The 22,184-nt window shown below is 43.7% G+C and overlaps 11 protein-coding genes across 11 annotated transcripts; 6 read left to right on the top strand and 5 right to left on the bottom strand.

The window, feature by feature from the left end:
* Positions 1 to 689: 689 nt before the first annotated feature.
* VTP01DRAFT_407 (uncharacterized protein) lies at positions 690 to 1,547 on the top strand (the record flags this gene model as incomplete). The annotated part of the gene is made up of 1 exon (XM_069382711.1): positions 690 to 1,547. The coding sequence occupies one exon, from the start codon at positions 690 to 692 to the stop codon at positions 1,545 to 1,547; it is 858 nt and encodes a 285-aa protein (XP_069244827.1).
* A 263-nt stretch (positions 1,548 to 1,810) lies between these two features.
* On the bottom strand, positions 1,811 to 2,202 carry VTP01DRAFT_406 (uncharacterized protein; the record flags this gene model as incomplete). Its single annotated transcript, XM_069382700.1, has 3 exons — positions 1,811 to 1,894; positions 1,955 to 2,080; positions 2,140 to 2,202. 3 exons carry the CDS (start codon positions 2,200 to 2,202, stop codon positions 1,811 to 1,813), a joined length of 273 nt encoding a protein of 90 aa, XP_069244826.1.
* Positions 2,203 to 2,530: 328 nt separating this feature from the next.
* On the top strand, positions 2,531 to 3,691 carry VTP01DRAFT_405 (uncharacterized protein; the record flags this gene model as incomplete). The annotated part of the gene is made up of 4 exons (XM_069382689.1): positions 2,531 to 2,789; positions 2,843 to 3,098; positions 3,172 to 3,319; positions 3,377 to 3,691. The coding sequence occupies 4 exons, from the start codon at positions 2,531 to 2,533 to the stop codon at positions 3,689 to 3,691; spliced, it is 978 nt and encodes a 325-aa protein (XP_069244825.1).
* Positions 3,692 to 3,762: 71 nt separating this feature from the next.
* Positions 3,763 to 4,632, bottom strand: VTP01DRAFT_404 (uncharacterized protein; the record flags this gene model as incomplete). The annotated part of the gene is made up of 2 exons (XM_069382678.1): positions 3,763 to 4,106; positions 4,176 to 4,632. The coding sequence occupies 2 exons, from the start codon at positions 4,630 to 4,632 to the stop codon at positions 3,763 to 3,765; spliced, it is 801 nt and encodes a 266-aa protein (XP_069244824.1).
* Positions 4,633 to 5,378: 746 nt separating this feature from the next.
* Positions 5,379 to 7,126, top strand: VTP01DRAFT_403 (uncharacterized protein; the record flags this gene model as incomplete). The annotated part of the gene is made up of 7 exons (XM_069382667.1): positions 5,379 to 5,540; positions 5,609 to 6,070; positions 6,127 to 6,276; positions 6,334 to 6,489; positions 6,548 to 6,654; positions 6,710 to 6,904; positions 6,967 to 7,126. 7 exons carry the CDS (start codon positions 5,379 to 5,381, stop codon positions 7,124 to 7,126), a joined length of 1,392 nt encoding a protein of 463 aa, XP_069244823.1.
* A 260-nt stretch (positions 7,127 to 7,386) lies between these two features.
* On the bottom strand, positions 7,387 to 9,506 carry VTP01DRAFT_402 (uncharacterized protein; the record flags this gene model as incomplete). The annotated part of the gene is made up of 4 exons (XM_069382656.1): positions 7,387 to 7,737; positions 7,796 to 9,055; positions 9,124 to 9,325; positions 9,391 to 9,506. The coding sequence occupies 4 exons, from the start codon at positions 9,504 to 9,506 to the stop codon at positions 7,387 to 7,389; spliced, it is 1,929 nt and encodes a 642-aa protein (XP_069244822.1).
* Positions 9,507 to 9,966: 460 nt separating this feature from the next.
* On the top strand, positions 9,967 to 10,390 carry VTP01DRAFT_401 (uncharacterized protein; the record flags this gene model as incomplete). The annotated part of the gene is made up of 4 exons (XM_069382645.1): positions 9,967 to 10,029; positions 10,094 to 10,117; positions 10,179 to 10,218; positions 10,275 to 10,390. The coding sequence occupies 4 exons, from the start codon at positions 9,967 to 9,969 to the stop codon at positions 10,388 to 10,390; spliced, it is 243 nt and encodes an 80-aa protein (XP_069244821.1).
* Positions 10,391 to 10,780: 390 nt separating this feature from the next.
* Positions 10,781 to 12,286, bottom strand: VTP01DRAFT_400 (uncharacterized protein; the record flags this gene model as incomplete). The annotated part of the gene is made up of 8 exons (XM_069382634.1): positions 10,781 to 10,850; positions 10,908 to 11,083; positions 11,143 to 11,260; positions 11,322 to 11,425; positions 11,484 to 11,849; positions 11,921 to 12,054; positions 12,125 to 12,170; positions 12,230 to 12,286. 8 exons carry the CDS (start codon positions 12,284 to 12,286, stop codon positions 10,781 to 10,783), a joined length of 1,071 nt encoding a protein of 356 aa, XP_069244820.1.
* Positions 12,287 to 13,254: 968 nt separating this feature from the next.
* Positions 13,255 to 14,572, top strand: VTP01DRAFT_399 (uncharacterized protein; the record flags this gene model as incomplete). Its single annotated transcript, XM_069382621.1, has 6 exons — positions 13,255 to 13,515; positions 13,573 to 13,779; positions 13,864 to 13,873; positions 13,937 to 14,084; positions 14,139 to 14,230; positions 14,301 to 14,572. The coding sequence occupies 6 exons, from the start codon at positions 13,255 to 13,257 to the stop codon at positions 14,570 to 14,572; spliced, it is 990 nt and encodes a 329-aa protein (XP_069244819.1).
* Positions 14,573 to 15,516: 944 nt separating this feature from the next.
* VTP01DRAFT_398 (uncharacterized protein) lies at positions 15,517 to 16,897 on the top strand (the record flags this gene model as incomplete). The annotated part of the gene is made up of 4 exons (XM_069382610.1): positions 15,517 to 15,985; positions 16,060 to 16,347; positions 16,404 to 16,468; positions 16,535 to 16,897. 4 exons carry the CDS (start codon positions 15,517 to 15,519, stop codon positions 16,895 to 16,897), a joined length of 1,185 nt encoding a protein of 394 aa, XP_069244818.1.
* Positions 16,898 to 17,095: 198 nt separating this feature from the next.
* VTP01DRAFT_397 (uncharacterized protein) lies at positions 17,096 to 19,087 on the bottom strand (the record flags this gene model as incomplete). The annotated part of the gene is made up of 2 exons (XM_069382599.1): positions 17,096 to 18,965; positions 19,032 to 19,087. The coding sequence occupies 2 exons, from the start codon at positions 19,085 to 19,087 to the stop codon at positions 17,096 to 17,098; spliced, it is 1,926 nt and encodes a 641-aa protein (XP_069244817.1).
* Positions 19,088 to 22,184: the final 3,097 nt, after the last annotated feature.

Here is a 22,184-nt window from a genome sequence, read left to right as displayed (position 1 = left end):
CGTAGCGTATACAGTGAAACGGCGTAGAAAGGAAAAAAGGTCTTGTTGCTTCAAACAGAGTTCTTTGTGGAACAACCCAAATGCAGATTTTCCTTGCTTGTGTCATGTTGCCTTCCCACACCCAGATATGCAAGCTCAGGTTTAATGCTACAGCCAGCTGCTGGCATTGTTCGGTTTCATTGAATATACTCGACATGGATAGTGAACATGAAGCGCAATAGCCAAGGTCGTTGTTATCTGCAGTAATCGGACCAATTTGTCCGCGTGTGTCCGTTTGGCACCTACTCCTCGTTCCCGCCGGACGTATCATTCGAAAGGGAGATATCAGGACCCTTGATTAAGCTTCGCAAACTCGTCACATGTGCAATGAATTTGTTGTCGCTATAATCGACAGATTCCTGCCCTTCCAAGTAATCTGTCAACATTTCATAACTTGGCAAGACACGAAAACTGTTGATTTATTGCTACCTCCTTCTCTAGAAATCTAACGTTAGCTACTTAGAATGATGAGTATTTATATCCCCTTCCACATCTAAAACATTTATCCAGTGTGATAGCCGTGAAATTATCAGAACAATATGCAGATCAATGCCGACGACCAATGACCACGAGAAGTCGAAATTGGCTCCAATTTTTTCAGTGGCTCTCAAAGTGTTGCCATCTGCCACTGATGATCCCGTCAATCCGTCATGCAATCTACAACCGGTCTCCAAGGAAGTCTTCCTGAATTTACAGACTTCAAGCTCGATCCGCTCGACAGCCGGGCTGCACCTCATCGAGTCCGTGAATCTCGACGGACCTTTATGCTTTATCTCGAACCTACTCCAGAAACTCCACTCTCCAAGTCGCTACTAGCATTTCAAGATGCGTCTTACACTCAATATGGACCAAATCAAGCCCACGATAGCACACTACATATCCCAATTCTCGGCCGGATACATATCGATCGAGGCAACGCTTCCCAGTGGCAAGCAGTGGATAGATTAACAACAATTATTGAAGATCAAGTTCGACAACAACAATCAGACTTGTGCTCCCCATCGTTTCTGGGATACCAAATCGTTCAACGGCCCACGAGATCGCTTATTATGCGCGTGCGTCTCAACATCGAATATACACATCTCGCTCGATCTGTTCATCGACTCTTAGCTCCGGAACAGGGCGTTCATCTCCACTCGATACCTTCCATGGATCGTATGCATATTGCATACAACGTCACCGAATCGATACCACAATCGACACTGCAGAAATTGTTGACATCGGCAAAGAACATGATACAAGTACAAGATTGGGTGTTGCATGGCGGGTCCTGGCAATTATCTTTGTACGAGTTGATTTTGGAAAGTCGCGTCCGCGGTGTAAAGCAACAAGTGATGCCGATCAGATCGTGGCCAGTATCGAACGCAGTGGCGTCAACAGTATCACCACTGTTACCGTCGTCTCTACGCGTCAAGCTGACATTGCTTTCGACGCGGTACCTCGCTCCCTCTCAACAGGCTAAATCTTTGGATGATAATGATCACCGCGACGATGAAAACGATCCATGATGAGATATACCTCGTCCACGTAGTCGACATGTATAAACATAGTTATATATACAAAGGGCTTCCGCTCCCTATGTTTTATTAGACTCTTCTTTTCATCTCTTGGTGCGGGATAAAATGCTTGATATTCTGTTGCAGAGACAATGGCGCGAGAGTAGGCCTTTTCATTGCATTTCCGTATCTTCATCTTGGCCACGAATGTATAACACATTGTTGCATCTTTGTAACGAGGTTAGTCACATTGCTCACACTCACAGCAGAGGAAACTAGATCGCTTTGACATGCCTGATCAACACTTCACCGAGGGTGCCGACAGATTCGCCATTCTGAAATTCCTCAGTGTTTGCAAGCTATTTTCCAGTAAGTAACGTTGATCTTTCTATTGATTCCTTAAGAACAAATATCTTTACCTGCAGATTCATGTATGCATCAACAGAGACAAGGTAACCCTTATACTCGCCACCAAATTTCAACTTGACAATGACTGGTTTGCCCGTTAATTCGTTCAAAAAGGGCTTTGGATTGACGGGTACAAACTGCGAAACGCGCAACGTAAGTGAAACTTGCGTTCGATGAGCTTTGTGCAGGCACTTACGGTGGCCATTGGTATCTGCGGGAAAGAAGGTGTGGCGGCTTGTGGAGTCCGGCTGCGTTGCATCTGCCCGCTGGGCCGAAAAATCGTGAAACTGCTACCTCAGCACAGTGCATCTCACTCTAACACGACCACTTGGCAAATATGGCATTTTTGCGTTGAAATGCTAGCCATTTTGGCTGATAGATTTTTCATTTGATATCGAGTATCGTGAATGTAAAATGACAATGTTGGAGTAGCTCGGGCACCGGTAACGTCATTTGCTTTAGAGTGTTGTCATTATGTCGTTTGACATCAAACTTGCTGGGGTATTTTCAGCAATTGAAAAAGGCACTCCCAAAGTCCCATGCAATAGATCTTCCTTTTTATCTTTCCTTCTCTTCCTTCTTCAATCATGGACACTGATATCACGCGTCGCCCTGTTACGCCTCCTTTTGAAAACAATCACAAGGAAAAATCCGCCGTTCTTGCGGATATGAATGATCCCACAACTACGGCGCATGTTGCGAGTGCACGTACAGCCAAGCCGACGAATACAACCAAAGCAACTCGGAAAATGCCCACATCCAGCGAAAGCAGCTCGCTCGATAGATCGGATACGCAACCATCCGTAGGCTCGCAAGCATCTCTTCGCCAGACCACGGATTCCACCGGTATGAGACTTAAACCAATGCGCATGTCTATTTGACTTAACTTTTGTGTTTAGGATTTCAAAGAAACGATACTACAAGGCGTATCGAGCGCGATGTCTTGAGCCTATTGCAGTGGGAAAACCCTGCACGCTCAGCGTTCACTCTAGCTCTGCTTGTCGGCAGTATCCTGTTAACCGGATCTTACTCTTTGCTTCAGATTGGCGCCGGACTGTTGACTATCGCCATTGGTCTCAACCTAGTCTACGTAACCTTTGTTGTCCAAACGCAGAAAGTCTTCAGTGATAATAACGAGACTTTGCACCCATACCGGTTAGTATGATAGATCATCTGCATAGGAGCATTTAACATGACACTGCTGACACGACTGCGTACGATTTTACAGCAGCGTCATCGGACAAAACGATCAGTTAGCCACCGTGGACAAGCGCATGGTACACCATTACAGCTCCTTGACTGTTGATATAGCTGAAACAGTTATCCGTGCCCTTGCTCGGATTGTTTTTATCGAAGATAGTATGACAAGCTTCAAGGTAAGAATGAAAGCTGCTTAGAGACAGCAGATAAACTAAATAATAGATAATTCACAGTGGTTGATGATTTTCTACTTGACCTGGACTGTCTCCGTACATCTGTCGAGTCGTACAATTATCTTGAGCTTCATAGTTTCTGCTTTTATTTTCCCGCGCCTCTACATCAGCAACAAGGGTATTGTGGATGCCCATATTCAGCAAGGTGAAGCCATCCTGCGTAGCCACTGGGAGACTGCACAGAACAAAGCATCCGACGGTCTCACCCATGCAGTCGCCAAGGCCAAAACCTACGTTGCCATGGCAGGTACTACCCCCTCAGACGCAAAGAACTCGCTTTTTCAGACGTCGGCTACCCTTAAAAAGACAGAATAACTTTTTTTCCCAATTGCTGTATATACAAATTTTTTACGCGGAAAAGTCTACATTTGAATGAAAAAATTCCTTTAAATCCAGATGGCAACGATGGCCATGACGGCTGCCCCAGTGTAAAGAGCAATGAAATTGGCTGCTTTGGTGGAATGCCGCATTCTTCTAAATTTTTCATCGCACAGCATCTCGCTTGCTAAGAGATTAATCAGCCCAACGTATATTAATATCCCTGAAGAGATGGATTCGAAGATTCCTTGTGCCAGCAACGCTGCTTTTGAGTGCATGTCGTAAAACTGTGATATAGCAGCTCCAATAGCATTTCCCACCGGCGCCGTGATAGAGAAGAATAACGACATAATCACGGCTTGTTGGAGTCGTATACGATTTACTTCTGCTATGCGCGCCCCTAGGGCGAAACCTACAACGACGTAAAGAAGCAAATATTTAACTTGATCCTGTCATTTAGGATCATGTAAGCCTTTTATACCTTCGAAAAACTGATGAACACACAAGGCTATCAACAACCCGACAAATCCGCCTTGATCGCTGACGCCCAACGTGATCCCGATAATAATAGAATGGGCGAGAATGCCAAGCTCCAGAGTAAGTGTGCTTAACCAACGCCTTGATTCGCTCATCTCTTCCTTGGACACGGTTTCCGCTGGAGATGATTCCTCAAGCACTGGTATCAATTCCTGGTCGGTTCGTTGTCCTTTAATATATACGTTGGATTGTTCGTGAAAAGCATTCGAGTGTTCATGGCTTTTTGTATCTTGCTGTAATCTATCGAATTTGCGCTGCATATATTCGTGAGCGAAATACTCGACTAGATGCATGGATAGAATAGCGATCATAGTGAATAGAGCCGCAAAGGATGGGTACCGTTCGTTCCAAATCGATCCTAAACAAGGTGACGCCAGTTTTTCGAACGCTGGCTGGAGCATATGAATGAATGCTGTGGCTACAATAACACCAGTTCCAAATGATTTGCCTGTTATGATACCGGAAGACTTTGGATAAGTATGCAGGAGATGATACAATTGCAGTCAATACGCACCGTATGTGATGATCTGAGGGGATATAGCAAGCGGAGGAATAAGCTTTGTGCATATGGGAATCAGAATACCAGCAGCCGATGCTGCGAACACAATGAATATCGAGATTATGTGCCAATGTAGATTATACGACCGTCTTTCTCCAACAGTGCTGCCACATTCTTCTGTGAGATAATGCATTCATGTCAGCATGGCTTGATATTTCCCAGTTACTACGGCGATCGAAACAAAACCTTCCGTTCTGGCTAATACGAGTCTTAGCAATATTAGTCCTGTGGCAAACACATCAAACATTGCTTGAATCAAGTGTGATCCAAATAGCAAAGAGAAAAAAGAGGGAAAAGTTAAACTCGTCCTCCGAAGAAACAGAATATGTATATCGGAATCAACAACAAATACGCGTGGCTTGCTTATTTTACCGTTTCTATATAATCACGTTCAATAAACGGCTGGATGTCACGAGCAATAACACATTACTATATCTAAATGACTAAGAGTTTACAAATAGTCGAACATTGAGGCGCGCTGTGTCTCAACGAGGTTGGCAGGACTCAGTTTGGAAATCCACAGAAACGCCGCTCGATTTTTTCAAGGCGTGGGCACAAAGCCGTTTGTCTTCAGCTTAGCTTTGCACAATGACCTCAACAAACAACACCATGCGAATCGAGCAAGTAAAGAACACACCACGCGAGCAACGTGTTGCAGCACATTCGCATATTAAGGGCTTGGGTCTTCGTGAAGACGGCACAGCCGAACCTATCTTGGCAGGCTTTGTTGGTCAAGAAAACGCGCGCGAAGTATGAATCTAGAGATTAATGTTGTGATCAACCTTGAGAATATACTGATCATTTGACGATCTAAAAAGGCTAGCGGTGTTGTTGTCGAATTGATCAAGTCGAAAAAGATGGCGGGCAGAGCACTGTTATTTGCAGGCGCGCCTGGTACCGGCAAGACAGCAATTGCACTTGCTATTTCACAAGAACTTGGTCCCAAGGTGCCATTCCGGCCCATGGTCGGATCAGAGGTCTACTCTTCTGAAATCAAAAAGACAGAGGTGCTTATGGAAAACTTTCGACGAGCGATCGGTTTGCGCATCAAAGAAACAAAAGAAGTGTACGAGGGTGAAGTGACCGAGTTGACGCCAGAAGAAACCGAGAACCCGCTAGGTGGATATGGAAAGACAATCTCGCATGTTATTATTGGTTTGAAGACTGTAAAGGGCACGAAACAACTCAAACTCGATCCCAGCATCTATGAATCAATCCAAAAAGAAAGAGTAACTGTTGGAGATGTAATCTACATTGAAGCAAACACCGGCGCTGTCAAGGTAGGCAACGAAAAGAAATACAAGAAGTAATTCCAAAGTATCAACCGTTCCTTTAGCGCGTCGGCAGATCAGATGCTTACGCGACCGAATTCGACCTAGAAGCAGAAGAATACGTGCCGCTTCCAAAGGGAGATGTACACAAAAAGAAAGAAATTATCCAAGATGTCACTCTTCATGATCTGGATGTAGCGAATGCGAAACCACAGGTTAGATTGTCACAAACATTTTTCGGCAATATATGCTAAATGGTTGGAAATCCCTAGGGAGGACAAGACATCATGTCAATGATGGGACAATTGTTAAAACCGAAAAAGACAGAAATTACGGATAAGCTGCGCAGAGAAATCAACAAGGTTGTGAACAAATACATTGATGAAGGTATCGCAGAGCTCGTACCGGGTGTCCTTTTCATTGACGAGGTTTGTCAGGATGGAAAAATCAAACTCGCAGAGAAAAAAGATACTTATCGGCGTTCAGGTCCATATGCTCGATATTGAATGCTTTACTTATCTTAATCGTGCCCTTGAATCACCATTATCCCCTATCGTTATCTTCGCAACAAATAGAGGCATGTGCACTATCCGGTAAGTTGTAGCAGGAATCTGCATAGTGATTAAACGCCGCTAAGTTGGCTTGTAGTGGCACAGAAGATATCGTTGCGCCGCATGGCATTCCAGTCGATTTGCTTGATCGTCTGCTAATCATCCGCACTCTTCCTTACACTATTGATGAAATCAAGACTATCGTCAAGATCAGAGCCCGCACCGAGAACTTGACAGTAGATGACGAAGCCGTTGATCACATTGCGCAGAGCGGCGTCAATACTTCTCTTCGGTAAGATACATTACAAAAAAAATGACGATGATGATGATGATATTAATTCCACACGCTGCCAGATATGCCGTTCAGCTTTTGACACCAGCAAGCATCCTGTCACAAATCAACGGCCGCAGCAGTATAACGCTTCAAGATGTCCAGGAAGTTGATGATCTCTTTTTTGATGCCAAGAAATCTGCGAAACAGTTGGTGGAGCATGAGTCTCGATACATCTTATAAGCAATTAAATCATATCAATAAAATATAATTGTAGCACGAGAATCGGTAGTAAAAATTGTTTGATACTCACGGTATTGCGTTAGAAATTCGGTGGATGGTTGAGACTGGACTCATTAACGCATACTGATGAATGGTTCTGGTTATCTTACATCAAAGGAGATGAACTTTCAATGCTGATCACATGAATGTAATTTCTCGAGAAGACTATTTCACTCATAGCAAGTCGAACAAAAGATATTCGACGAACTAATTGCGATCGGTTACGGGTTGGCAACTTTTTTCATTTCCACAATAGTATGCATTGTACTAGATTCGCTTGCAAAAATAAATGTATGTTCATGCAAAGAAAGAGTATCAAGAGAGGGTCGCCAATCCGAGCCAAAGTAGCGACTATACGTTTCCATCGTGTTCGGGTCTTGAACGAGACTCAAATCCGTTTGAGTGATGTACTCCAACTGCTTCAATGCCAGTGAAATATCGCTTAGCAACCCTTGTCCTATCTGCAGCTGGAAGGAGTCTGGTATCGTGCTCAACAATCTGAACAGATACTGCAGCGTAGCGTAGGCTTTCCATTTGTAATGTATGGGTATACCTGATCGTTGGCAAATATGCTATTATATGAAGAATCAGCAGAGCTCGAGAATATACATGATGCAAATTGCTTGTTACCTTGTGCATAGATACGCTGTGAGCAATGACGGGTAGATATATCCGATACTGGCAATCAAACTGTCCAGAGATCCATTTCTCCAATAGTAACGCTGTAATGTCTGCAGCTTGTCGACACATTGAAAAAGCCAGCGAACCGACCGTATCTGTGCGTCCTAGATGCTCAGAGAAGATAGCCAGGAAGCACGATGCCAACTCCAGCAGAATGATGATGGCTGTGCGGCGTTGCCAGTCTAATAGTTTTGGTGTGGAACCGAGCACGGCGTTGATCTTTAAATCTGTATCAAGTTTATCGTGGAAACGTCGTAGCTGGCGTACGTTTTGTGTCATGACGTTCAAAAGTTTTGATTCTTCCACGCAGACATCCATTTTCACACGTAACCATCGGATATCAATGAGCAGCTGTAAAAACCGTGTGTGGTCCAAGTCTTCCTGTGCCATCTTGTCGCATGTTGCGGGTCGATCAATTTCAATGTCGGACAAATCTATGGTGGATGAGATATGCAAAAAGGTTGATATCTGAACATCGAATAGCCACACTGCCCAAAATAGTCGTTTGACGGTTTCGCATGCAAGCAATCCTTTCAGTGAAGCGTATCCTTTTCTCTTGTGCAGTTGCAATGTAAATGCTTTGCTGATCGTTAATCCATGATTTACATACGCTTGGCTGTACTGCTCCTGATCTATCAAGCGAGCTGTCTTGACCAAATTCCAAAAGATGTTTGCATACGTGCACCGTGTCAACCGAGAGTCTTGGATCAATACATTTTCCATCCTCAATCCTGTGATAGGTGGCAAATGCTGAAAGAGACCGTCGGGTGTATGTATGCATGAGAATAAGAGTGGGTCGCTGCATATCGCCGTCTTGATGTTATCAAATTCCACGTTTGAAGACATGTTGTTCATCATGCGCGGTGATAGTATGATTGTAAAAAGGCATGGACATTGCAGGTAGGTATTGGGGGTGGTGGAAGATATTGACGACGTTCCAACCATTTTGCCGATGTAGTCAGGAATACTGAATCGGGCGGGTATATCCAAACTTGATGTTGCATTATTTTTGTTATTGCTAGCGCTGGATTCTGAAATCTCAAGAGTCGATGGATCAGAGCCATATACATCCTCGATAGCTCTGGGTATCAATGCCGCTAACTGCGAGGTCGTTTCTATGTTTGTCAAGATTCGCTTCTGACCGTCCGGTGCAATTGTTATTTTCCATCCATACTCCATGGCCAGTCTCGTTACATCGTCCGCTGCAGCCTGCAGTACCCACCCTTAGTCATAATTATCATCCTTGCTTCCCAAAGCAGAGACAGCATGCATCTAACCTCAGGTCGGTATTCTGTCAAAAGGTTCTCTACTCGTTCTGAAATATCTTTTATCTCGGTATACATATCGTTGCGCTTTTGTCTGTCCGAGATATGGTCATAGCGCATGCCGCGGTGAGAATAGCTGCATTCTGCGTTGGACTTTACGCAGTTTCCACACTTTGGTCGTGCTTCATCGCACTTTACGTGCCGTCTTCGACATCTGTTTGGGATCAAGTTACAGGAACGGTAAACGTTTAACTCCTTTTTCCCAACGGCCTTACGCACTCGTTGCACTTTTTAGACTCTCGACTTGATCTCACTGGAGCTGCTACTGTGTCTGTTTCGATTGTCGTCGCACCATGGACATCGATCGATTCCTCTCTCCCTCGCTTTGGGGGCATATGCACAATTTGGGAAACTCAGGGACACACACTTGTTATGTTGCACACACACAGATACATTAACCTGGTCGCGTTTGGAGCACACACAAGTCCGTAATGTCGATCTTGTCGTTTGCAGAATGTTGGAAAATTGCTTTTATGTGTAACTTGACTCGAGGGTTTCGCTCGTTTGTTGACCTCTTGGTCAAAACTCAACTTGTTCTGTATGTCTGTCGCTTTCATGGAACTATTTCCATCTATTTTGCATTGCTGAAAGTTTGCAATGCGACAAGCAATATTACATTTCATGTTTGGTTTGGAATATCCATATTTTTGCCCTTTCTGCTATCAAAACCGCGTGAGTGCAGACTTGCCTGATTCAACATCTCTGATTGAAAATAGGCTAAAAATGGAAGGCACCGATATACTGGGGGCACTTTCCAGCTTTCAGCTCCCAGTTGAATCGACTACTGATTCTAACATGACAACAAAAGAGGAATCAAATTCACCGACACTTGGCACCAACGAAGAACTAGCATCCTATGTATGTTAGTGTATGCATGCTGACGGTTGTACACTGGAATGGTTTAACTTGCTTTTGATCTTAGATCGAATCAGTTATTGAAAAGCTGGTGAGTAGTCCTCGTGCAACCTTGCAATATCTTAAGATAGTTATTAACGTAAAAACAGCAGGGAAAACTTAATAGTGCAAATACGCATATCAATGACAAATGTAATGGTTGATTGTAATCAACGAAAATACTTGGTACTGACTTATGCAACTTCAAGTGGAAGAAATGGGAAATAGAATTGACGGACTAGAGCGCTCACTTAGCAAGATCGTGAAACAACTGGAAGCCAAGCAATCTGCCCAAGAGCCTGAAGCTACAGAATCATCAGAATAATGATATACCATATGACAGTTCCTTATATTCCAACGCGTACGTAAGACCAAGAAGTAAGATACTATCTTTTCGCAAAACTGATTTATATACCCATCTTCCTGTTTGCTGCTGGGTATAGAGAACATTAGCTTTTACTTTTTGTCATAGTTCTGCTTTCTGAAAGCAATGCGCTGTTAATGTTAAGCTTGATTCTGCTAGCATAATCATTTGATGAAGGAATGAACATAGAATCGAAGAATTGAAAGTTGCTTTTGGAAAAGCCTGTGCAAAGGACATCAAGAAATGAAAATAATAGGCAGTTTGAAGTTCAAACTTTTACAAATTATACACATACAAACAGACGATATCGTACATACGCTGACGATGAATTGTACCAAAGCTTGTATTCGATTATTGCTGATCTATATGTTTATGATATTGTTCTGCATGATGTAAGATATCGTCTGCACTCGTGATTGGCCTATCCCATAGAGACGATCAGTACGCGGTTAAAGCTCGAAGTGGGGAACAACTTTACATGATTTTGTCCAATGGATACTCCTTCTTGAGGAGGTTAGCAAGCACTTTTCCAGGTCCAAAGCATAGGAACTCTTCAACATCCTGGCCCTTGCAGTAATGGATGCTCCGCAACCACTCAACTGTAGATGTCACCTGTTTGACCAAAAGCTTTGGAATCTCTTCGACGCTGGAGTACTATGGCGAAAAGCATGAGATATGAAAGATGCAGACTTTGAAATTAGTCTGCGCTTTACCGGTTTGGCCGTTACGTTGGAAACAACATCTACGCAAGGTTTCTTGAACTCAATACTTTTGAATGCTTCTTCCATCACGTCAGCCGCTTCTTTCATGAGGGTGCAGTGGAAAGGTGCCCTGATATACATCGGCTATTACTCAGAAAGAAGCATATTCGATTTGTAAACATTTAACTTACGATACCGGCAGATCTACAGCTCTCGCCGCCAGCAATCTAGATTGCAAAGATCTGGAAGCTTCATCGACACCTTTGCTCGTGCCGCTGATCACTACTTGAAATGACTAGCGTTTGTCCTCAGTAGCTGATTATATTTTCTTGACAACAATTGGGGTATCTTACGCTGTTAATATTTGCCAATTCTACAAGTTCGCCTTTCGGCAGTCCGCTGTTAATCTCTTGGATCGCGTTTTCCAGGTCGCTCAGCTTTGCCTTTCGTACAACTAAGGCAGACATGGCGGTCTGGCCTTGTCGATCTGCAACTGCTCGCGTCATGGCTTCTCCGCGTAGACGCACCAGACGCACTGCGTCTGCCAGGGACAGCGCTCGCGTGGCAACCAGGGCAGTGTACTCTCCCAGCGAATGGCCCAAAGCATATTGGCACGCTTTGGCAACATCAAATCCAAACTCGACCTCCAATACACGCAGCATTGCAATCGATGTTGTGAGAATAGCTGGCTGTGCATTTTCTGTCAGCTTTAGCTTTTCCTTGATGCAATGTTGAAGAAAAGAGTTAGAATAACAGGAGAAAAATAACTGGCAAAAGGATATCTTTGTACCTGCTGCCCATCGAATATGAGTTGCCGCAGATGGCCGCCTACAGCTTCGTCGGCTTCGTCGAACACTAGCCTTGCTGACCTAGGATACAAGTGGTACAGGTCCTTGCCCATACCAACGAACTGAGAGCCCTGGCCTATAGTAAGGAGCGGCACGGACTGTCAGAGCTATATATGCTTCTTATGTTACAGCAACTATTGTAATACCTGGAAACAGCAATGCTCTGTGAGATTGCTCAATACCAGCGCTGCTCTGATTTGACATTTCAGTATCTTCAATGTATCCATAAGCGACGGCAAACCAGTAGTTACCATCCATGTCCTTTTGTTGGCAGCTAGATTCCGTATCGGCCGAAGTACAGTTGCCATGGTGGGCTTGGACAAAAGTTCTTGTACCAAATATCAACCCTGTCGGACGCTGCATGAAGATCGTAGGAAGAATTCGGGATTGTCTTGTGGTTTCAACACCGCGAGGCGAACAAGTACGATAGAGCTTGACGTGATGGCATCAACTGACATACGTAAAGAGTACCTAGCCAAGGTATAGAAAGCTTATTTCTGTAGTAGTATATGCAATGACAGAGAACTTGCAAAGAAGGGTTAGCAAACATAAAAAGCTTGGACGATCAGAATAACATTCAAGTTGTTCCTGTGGGGTCTACTGCAAATCAGGATATTTTACCACTAACTGTCATTTCTGAAGCATCGAATGCAATGGCTATAGTAGGCTTGCGATAACATCAAATTTAAGACTTTTTTCCTGCTCCATAGAGGACAGCAGCTATGGTTTGTACCTCATACGTAATTCAGATCAAACAGAGAGCATGATAGACCTGTCAGAATGATCATCGGTTTCTTACTAGGTGGTTAAGCCCCTTCTCCGAACCTCGCATCAGTGAACTAAACCGGAAGTCTTCCATGGTTCAACAACAACTAGGAGTTTCCAAATTGGGCGAACAAAAGAATCGGCTGAGCCGATCATCTAGCAGCAGCAGGGAAGCTCGTGTACTATCCCCAGTCCTAACCCCGATTGTAATAAATATAAGTAAATATCCTATTGCTTCAACAAAGAAAGAGCAATTGTGAGCATTTTTGTGGCATAAAAATTCGACCTTCTCGAATTATTTGTCTATTGTCAGTTGGATGTTTCTTGTTGTCTGGTGACAGACCGTTGTTGTGGCGGCTGGATGCATAGAGTACCAACAGATAATGAAAGACAAACGGGAGACGAGTATGCATGGCAAATGCGTGTTGCAGTATAAATGAAAAGCTGATTATTCGGGAACCTGACAAGAACACTTAACTCTTTCTCTTTATTCTAACTTTGATTATTTCTAATGGATTCTTCTGACAGCACGAATAATACAATCCCAGCAATCTCGCCCAAACAAGGAGCGTACTATCGCGAAGCTTCATACACCCTAGTATACATGAGCATCTGCCTTACGTGTGTAATATGGCAAGTTATCAATGCCAGCATGCTGATGCGGCGTTCCCGAAAAATCCTTCATCTGGCGGTGCTCGTGGAAACTCTCTTGGCATTCTTTGTGATATTGGTCAGCTTATTGAATCCGCTGGCAGACGTGAGCTGCGAATTTGTAGGTCCAAATTGGCTGTATGTCTATTGAGTACCTATCTAATCTCTTCAGCTTTAGCGATATTGGGTCTCTATTGTGGCTGTAAACTTGGGAGGATGCTGCATTCAATCAATTCTTCTATACAAGGCATGGATTTGCTATGAGCGTGCAACGTGGCTGATATGTTTTGGTTCGTTCATCAATATCGGGTACATTGCTCTTATATTTCTGTATGCCACGCTTGGAAAAGTGCCCACTTATAAGGATACCATGGGCAACTGCGTGGTAAGCTAAAAAAAGGCAAATCGTCTAAAAAATGGTCTATGCTGACAACGAATCCTCTTTTTATCTCTGTTGCTGTTGACTTAGCTGCATAATCGTACGTAGAGCAAAAACTAGGAATTGCATGCTTTCAGAGCCATATCTAACGCTCAATTTGCAGTCGAATGGCCCGCCTTGGCCAAGCTGGGACTTGATATTCTCAGCAATGTCTTCTTGTCCGTTGCTTTCCTGATGGTTATTTACAGGCATTATCGCATGTTCTACAACAGTCTGCACAAGTCGTTGCTATCTGACGGAATCATCTTCTCGTAAGTGGAAATTCTGCACCATAATACTTGGATTAATTAAATCATTCCATCAAGTGTGGGAGTCATTGCATCCAACATAGCAACGGGTATCCTGATATCATGCAGAGTCATGGGTGGATTGTCCGCGGATTTATATGCGTTTGACTGTACGTCTGAAAGGAATAACATCGATGCCGTGTGGGTTTGACTGATACCAGTGCTTACCAACTAACCTAGGGGTCATCACGGGCTATCTGTTGATCAAGCAGTTCAAAAGGGATCGTCTGGAACTTAAAGACGACGATGTCATTTCCAGAACAATGCACAGCGATAATGGAAGCATTCTGTCACACACTGGCAACAACCAGATGGATATCTTGTCAAGCTTTGGCGTATCTAGCAGTAACGCAAACTTTTGTCAGCTTTGTGGTATCAGCCTAGGCAATATTAACCGTCGCAACAGAAACGACGTGGAAATGCATCCTAACGAGCCTAAGAGCAGCTACTGAAGAACTTAAAATTCCCTGATGGTATTACATAATCTTAACTATCAGAATAATCTAATTAAAAAGCTATGACTCGAGATTTTTGAGTGAAGAGATACTGGACAGGAGGATACAGTATTTAACAATAATCGTCTGCCATATCCAGTGTAGTTTGAACGTACACGAGTCTTCAATTCAAACAACATAGCAGTACAAAGTGATGTACTCCTATTGTATTATTGAGATGTTAACATGGTGGAAATCAGCTGGTATTATTGATACAAGGAATCGCATTACGTTCGCGTTCGATATCTGTACATAATGGAGGAAGCGATTCATGGTTTGAGGATGGTTGATGATAGATCAAGATTGGGAGCCCTTCAAGAATATATTATTTTCAGGAAGACAGTATCCCAAAGCATGCCTCCTAAGAGGACGTAGAAAATTGTTTAGAAAAATATGGTCACTATACCCTCCAGCAGGTTTAAAGCTTGAATATTATGAAAAAGAGTGTAACAGAGGTTCCTCGGGTGCGACATTCTGCAGTATGAGTTCAAAAACCGCTGGAGTGTTCAGAGCACGCATATGGCGCATGAGATCTGAACCGATGCGTACATACAAACTGCTTATACATGGAAGGTGTGCCTAATAGAATGTATGTAGTTGTAAAAATAAAAATAACTCTACAGGACCAAGGTGATGCGGTAGCACAGACTGTTGGCATGCCCCATGTTCTGCGACAAAACAACGATCCAAATTTGGCAGCGGCATGCTTGCTTTGGCTAACCAGAACGGCGCTTCCATATGTTCCAACATACCACAGTATTTAGACAGATAAAAAAAGGTTACATCTTGGATCAATAATGGAAATCTGAAAACAATGGACTCTCGACGGTCCTATAGTTATAACCGTTCTGCCTTGACAACTCTTTCTTTTCCAATTTCATTATTCCCCAAAATACAATACAATGACACGGAGCACGCTGGCAGCTCTCCTCCTATTCCTACTTTTGTCTTTAAAGAGCCTAGTAATTCAAGCAGACCTCTTGATCCAGCCAACACCCACTCCAACGACACCGTTCTTATTTGTGGCAAGTAACGATATATCTATTTCCAAGCCTACCAACGCTCCAGCAGCAATACGGCTGGCGAAACGTGATAACGTACAAGCAACACTGAGTCTATACAAAGACTGGGCGGCTGTCTGCAATGGAAACGCCGACTTTGAAGAGATAGACACAAAAGGTGTCGATGCTAATCTGCGGCAACTGTGGCAAACTGTAACTGAAACGGTGTATTGCGGTAACAACCGTGTCAAGACTGTGACAAAAACCATCACTACCACTGCAACAGCTACCGAGACTGTCTCCTCTGATAACGACGATGATGATGATGGAACAAGCTGTGACTCTCAGTGCTGGAGCGATTATCTATGGCGCAAGTATCCATCCTGATCTTCCCTTCATTTATGTCCCATCATTGATTTAACACGGTTTTCTATCCCTATCTAGATACCTATGGATATGGCATCAGCGTCGCGCAAGGATTCACTGGCATCGTCTGCATTCTTATTGGTGTCTACTTTATGCTTTTCGGCTATCGATTCTTTAGACCGACCTTAGCACTGACTGGTTTTGTCTTTTTTGCATTCATGACTTGGATTGGTCTTGTCAACAACGAGCCACCAGGAGGCTTTCCGAACAACGAAATCACTTACATCTGCGTCAGTGTCGGCCTCGGACTTCTTGGCGCTGCCCTGTTTATGTTTTTCTATCCAGTGGGCCTTTATGGCGTGGGCAGTAAGTACTCTGTTCGAACATGCACTAGACACTTTGCTAATATTTGGGTAAACAAGCAATGGGAGGTTTCTTTCTATCGATTTACATCATGTCATGGAGGGCAAATCTTGTTATACAACTGGCAAGTACTCGTAGTTAAGATCACTGATTTGTATTTCATGGTATACTAATCCCATTGTTCGTACAGAAAGTGGCCAGGATCTGCTTCATTATTGGCATGGGTGTGCTGTTTGCGTTCTTGGTCTTCCTGCTGGAAAGCTACATCATTGTGTTCTCAACGTCGCTGATGGGCGCCTATTTGTTTTTCTTGGGCTTGGACTTTTTTGTCCACACTGGTTTCGTGAACGCGGTCTTGCTGATCTTTGATGGTAACCAATACCATTACAACGCTTACATTATGAATACTCCGGTCTACGTTATGCTCTCATTCGTGGCGTTTCTTACGATCGTATCCTTCGGATGGCAGTATTACTGGAATATTTACAAGAACAAGCGGTACTTTGGAATCAATGTTGTAAAGGAGGAAGCCGCCCCTCCAGAAAAGGCATAAGACATACCAATTTTTGCGTTTATTTGTTTTGCATCAATTACCTTCATCCCCTTTTGTATTATCTTTTCTCTATCCCAATTCCATCATACAGCGAAAGAAAATGAAAGACAAATAACAAGAACAAGAACAAGAATTGTGGTATTTTATCCCAGCATTTTTATTATCAAATTTGTCATCCAAATGAATCTTTTTCTTTCCTTACGACGCAGCTGCAGAAAACATCCGCAAATCAACGCCGTAAGGATTGCTGTTGTTGTTGTCGTTGGTGATGTTAGTGGTATCAGTTTCGGGTGAGGTAAATATCTCGGTAACATTTGCGCTGCGTTGGTACAAATCTTGTTGAAGAAGATTGAATGCAGATTGCATGCCGAGGATGAAGTTGGTATTCTTATACATGTGATATATGTTGGACCGTTGTATGATGGAGAACAGCTTTAACAGCAACTGGTATCCTTTTTGTCGTACTTCTGCATGCTCCGATTCCAAAAGGTAGCGGTGGATATGGGAGGCTACCAAAAGGGAGCGCAGGGATGGGTAGCAGTAGCAGTCGAAAAAGTCTGGATCGTCTGCCCAACGGTCCATGACATCCACCATGAGCTTGCCGTGCTCCAGACAGCGAATGAAAGGAAGCTGAATGACATCTCCAGGCTTGGGCAGGAACACTTGATACAGATAAAGCCATGCTCCGTGCCATTCGACCAGAAAATGATACCGCAATCGTCGCATCCACACCTCGACCAGCGAACGGTGACAGATAGGATGTGTGCGAGTATACTGATCTGGCAAGCTGCAGAAACATTCATATCCCTTGCAATTTTCAATCACGATATCTTCAAGCGCCTGATCGCTTGTAATCCAGTCTGGAAGCTCACGGTAAAGTCTCCACATCTCGTCCTCCAGCGCCTTGATCTCGGCCCCATCAACTGCTTGGCTGTTGACTGCATAGCATGCCTTCCAAATGAGCCGGATATTTTCTGCCAAACGACATCGGAAATAGATGTACTCTTCCTTGAGCCTATCGACAACTTGCAAGGCCTGATCAGAAGGCCGTTGCTTGTGGACGTGCATGTAAGGAGAGCAGAGGACGTGTTCTTGCATCATCATGTTGTGGCTCGAGGCATCTGCGGTAAAGATCGCCCAAAGCAAGTGTCGCAACAAATTTTGCTGCCACACGGACATATTACCATAGTGGGCATGGAGCATGTCGATCATTACTGCCATGTATTGTCTGGACATGGCACATTGTTGCAAGTATCCATTCTCCGCCTCGTACAGCATCAGGTTGAATGTTGCATGCAGGGTCATGATATCAACTCCCCGTGCCGCCCGGGCATCCCTGAGAGCCTTAGTGTGAAAATAGAACGCATGCGATATAGTTTGATGATGATCGATTTTCATGGCGTGCAAGTTGACACAGTGCGACATCATGAGCGTCATGACAGAGCTCAGCAATAAATCGTACTCTCCATTCTTGTCAAAATGTGGTGAAATGAAATCGGGAAGTGCGGAGAACGAGTAGCAGTCGTTGTAGAGAGCGATCATCATTTCTACTTCTTCCACCGACACCATTGCTCGTGCAACATCGATTGATATGTGTTCGCTCTCCTCTGTCAAGAAGCGCGGTACTGACGGGATCGTCTCCGAGGGCAACTTGACCATCAATTCCAGGATACGGCTGTTGCGTCCAAAGATACCGCGAAACACTTTATCCTGCACGCGCCACTCTGGCTGACCCGGTGCCGATACATTGACCAGCCAGCTGGCAGTGTACCGTCGCATGTAGTCGTACATATCCGCCTCCAGTCGTATGTTGCGAATAAGGTTTCTTTTGGTGCTTGCCAGGGCCACCTGTGATTCCCAATCCTGGATATCGTTGCGCTCCACATAGTTTCTCAGCAGTTCGAATTTGCCTCGGGCTTCGTATAATAACCGTTCCAGAATTTCCGCTTGCTCCTCACGACTCAAATCGCTGTAAGGAAACTCGACTGCATATAAACATTTGCGGTTATTTTCCGCACAGTTACGGCAGGGGTTGCCCTTGTCGCACTGTTTTCGTGACGTTCGGCAGCTTGGTACGGCCAAATGCTGTGAGCTTTCCGAGCTGTATCTACGTAAAGTTGATCTGTCTTCTTACTTGATACAGGTTTCGCACTGGCGACGGCGTTTGCTTGGAGATGGTCTGTCACCCATGAGGGACGATTCAAGGAAAATAAGAAAAAAAAACCAGAGGAAGGAGGAAGGGATCACTGAATTTTAAGGTTGTACTTGTGCAACCCACGAATTTGCAATTGCATCACGCGCTTACCAACTCCAGCATCCTTTGAACCTGTTTATGTCTGCCAAAAATATAACAACATCCTTTTCTTGCGCCCTGAAACAACCAGTCGCGCCGTACTTCTCTGTTTTTTCCTGCTGATCAAGGACACGGGCTTGCTTAAGCACTAAATGAACACTTGGAATCATGTTCTTCCGCTGTCAAGACTCTAATTTAACGACAGCTACTGCAAATGGATCTGAGCATTACATAGAAAATATCTCACCAATGCTCATGTATCCAGATACATTAAAAGCTTCAATGAAGATCCACGATATTAGAACAGCAGTGCTCTCCAATACTAACATGCCTTACAGATGATTGGCTTTCCAGTTCCATGGACAGTCACGCGCCGTAATATTTCAACGTTGAAAGGAGCTGGGCAACCCAAATTTTCGGGTCCGCCTATCGAATTGGGCGGCCATGTTTTCCAATATGGGCCATACACCCGAAACTAGGTCAAGAGATGTGATAATTTTATCCAGAATAGGGATTTGCTTCCGGACAGACAGACAGTAGTCACTCTCGGGTGGACAATAATTGACCATGTAGTTTATTCTAGAGAAGACTGAGCTGAGAAAATGTTCTACAACAGAAATGCGTGCATTTATATTGAAAATATTCATAAGAGATCCATTCATACTATAGGGCAACGACAAAGCAAGACAGCTTCTTTATTCTCATCGTTCCTTTGTTCCATTACACATAATAGGAGCGCGACCATTGTATTTTTTGAATTAATTGTCCCCATTCGTAAGCACTTATAAATGACGATATCCTCTCCGTCGTACCTTTTTCCACCTTTTCTTTATCTTCTCCATTGATGCGCACGGACTTATGTCAACGAAAATTTCCATCTCCTCCTTCTTCAGCAATACGATTAATCCGTCCAAGACTGATTACTATGTGTCTGTCCGAAGCATATTCCGTGCTGTAAACCATATTCTCGTTCTCCTTCACGTTAACGACATATGCAGTTGTTGTCCTCTGCATAAATCTCCATTTTCTGCACACCTATATAATCAAGGCCGAGATAATCAGTGGCGCACACGTTAGCAATATCGTCATTTCACCCCCGAATCAAGCTGATCTCTTCCAGTACCGGTATCTCACAATCCTTGGTATGACTATCAACAAGGCTCAAGGTCAGACACTCTCCTATGTTGGTGTATGCCTCCATCCCCAGCATTCAGCCATGGCAGCTCTACGTTGCGTTATCAAGAGTAACCAAATGGAAGAACTTGCAAGTTAATGGCTTAATATGATAACCAAGGAAGAGATCCTCGCACTCGCAACATTGTATAGCTAGAGATATCCCATTTTGTACATAGCACTTCATCATTACAGTATTATACCACCACCTTTTGTACATACCTCACTGACAACTGTAAGTACAAGTTGAAGAACTTTAGTGCATTGAGGCATGACGTTGGTTTATGATGACCTGGGAGTATATATGCTGTGATCCTCGTTTTAATTGCTCTTCGAAACATGAATAATGTTTGATTCTATTAGTCTAATGAGATTGGTCGCTTTTCCGCGACATACAAGGAGGTGGAGGAGAGTGGGAGCATATTCTTTATCTCCCAGTCTAATGTAAGAAATAACTGAACGTCTTTTACAGAATCGGCAATTCCAACGCCCAGTTGGGTACATATGTGCCTATCATGGCCCATAAAGAGGACTACTAATGCGGTCAGAAAGACATGGCAAATCTATTTGGGATATCTTGATTCCAGACACTTTATAACTTTTTGAATTTGTATTGATGACAGCAATTGATTTGAGAGGAAGTCTATGAACGTAGCAGATAAAAGGCCCTGGGCCGGCTATCCACTTTTGTCTTGTTAGGTTTATACATGAGGTAACTAATGTTCACTTTCCATCACTTGGTCGTATTGTTAGATTGTGATCACGTAAGCACAATGCCCTGAATACGAAAACGTAGTCCAGTCCGTAAAACTTCAAATCGCCGAAAAGATCTTTTCTTAGGTGTAGGCGGGGGACTCACCGCGGCATTACCATAATTTTAAGGCTGAGATGCCAAGACCAGTGTTACTGTGTTGTATATTACGAAGAGAGTAGAGCAAGTTTGCAAGAGAGAGAGATAATTGTTTCAATTCATTTCACCAGTGCCAATTTCATTTCATTGCGTTAGAGCATAAGAGAAAGAAAGAGAGGCACCAGGTAACTTACAAACAAAGCGTTGTGCAACATGTCCGTTTTCTATCAATAAGAATGCTTAAACTATACTGCATGGATCTTAACTCACGTATCTCGTGAGCTTAATTTTATGATTATCTCAGCCAACTGAAACTCTTTACTCGTGTGTACATTAAACTTGCATAGGTAGGGGAGGTATGACCAGCAGGAATGTGTAAATATTTACCGAAAAGCTGAATATTTCGGATCTTCAGAAGCTTTTTGCATGAGGAGACCTGGGTTTGCATGCGGTGTCACTGACCACATTGACCCCTTTTAATTTTGGCCAAACCGGACAAGGCATTGTGTTTTGCTTTTTCCTTCGATTACTCGAACGTTTGATGAAAAGGCAAAGTTTCTAGAGCTATGTGGAGCCTGAGGTCCACAGCATCTATCGTATTCAGAAGCTAGTTTGTTTTGGTAAAACGCAGGATTGACTCATGAAACCACAAAAACGCTGGTTTGGTGTAACATTTGATCGTTGCCCAAATTTAAGTTCTGTCATGAAAAAGCAACGTGTATGGCAAATTTCGCTTGTTATGAGTTGTATTTCAGAACATTCTCCATGAGCTCGGAGATTTGACCGCGAAAATTTATTCAGCAATGGCGAGTCTACCCGATTGTATGAGGCGAGATAAAGACTAAAGGACAGCAGCAACGAATGGCTTCTGCACGAGCAAACTTCACGCAATCTCAGTGGCTCCCAAAACAAACCCGCCCAAACCTTGTGCTACATGGATGCCAATGCACCCAATACCTGATCCCATCATG

This window comes from Rhizomucor pusillus (genome assembly GCF_041956525.1).
Source record: "Rhizomucor pusillus strain CBS 183.67 unplaced genomic scaffold VTP01scaffold_1, whole genome shotgun sequence".
NCBI lineage: Eukaryota > Fungi > Mucoromycota > Mucoromycetes > Mucorales > Lichtheimiaceae > Rhizomucor > Rhizomucor pusillus.
This window is presented reverse-complemented; position numbering and strand designations above follow the sequence as displayed.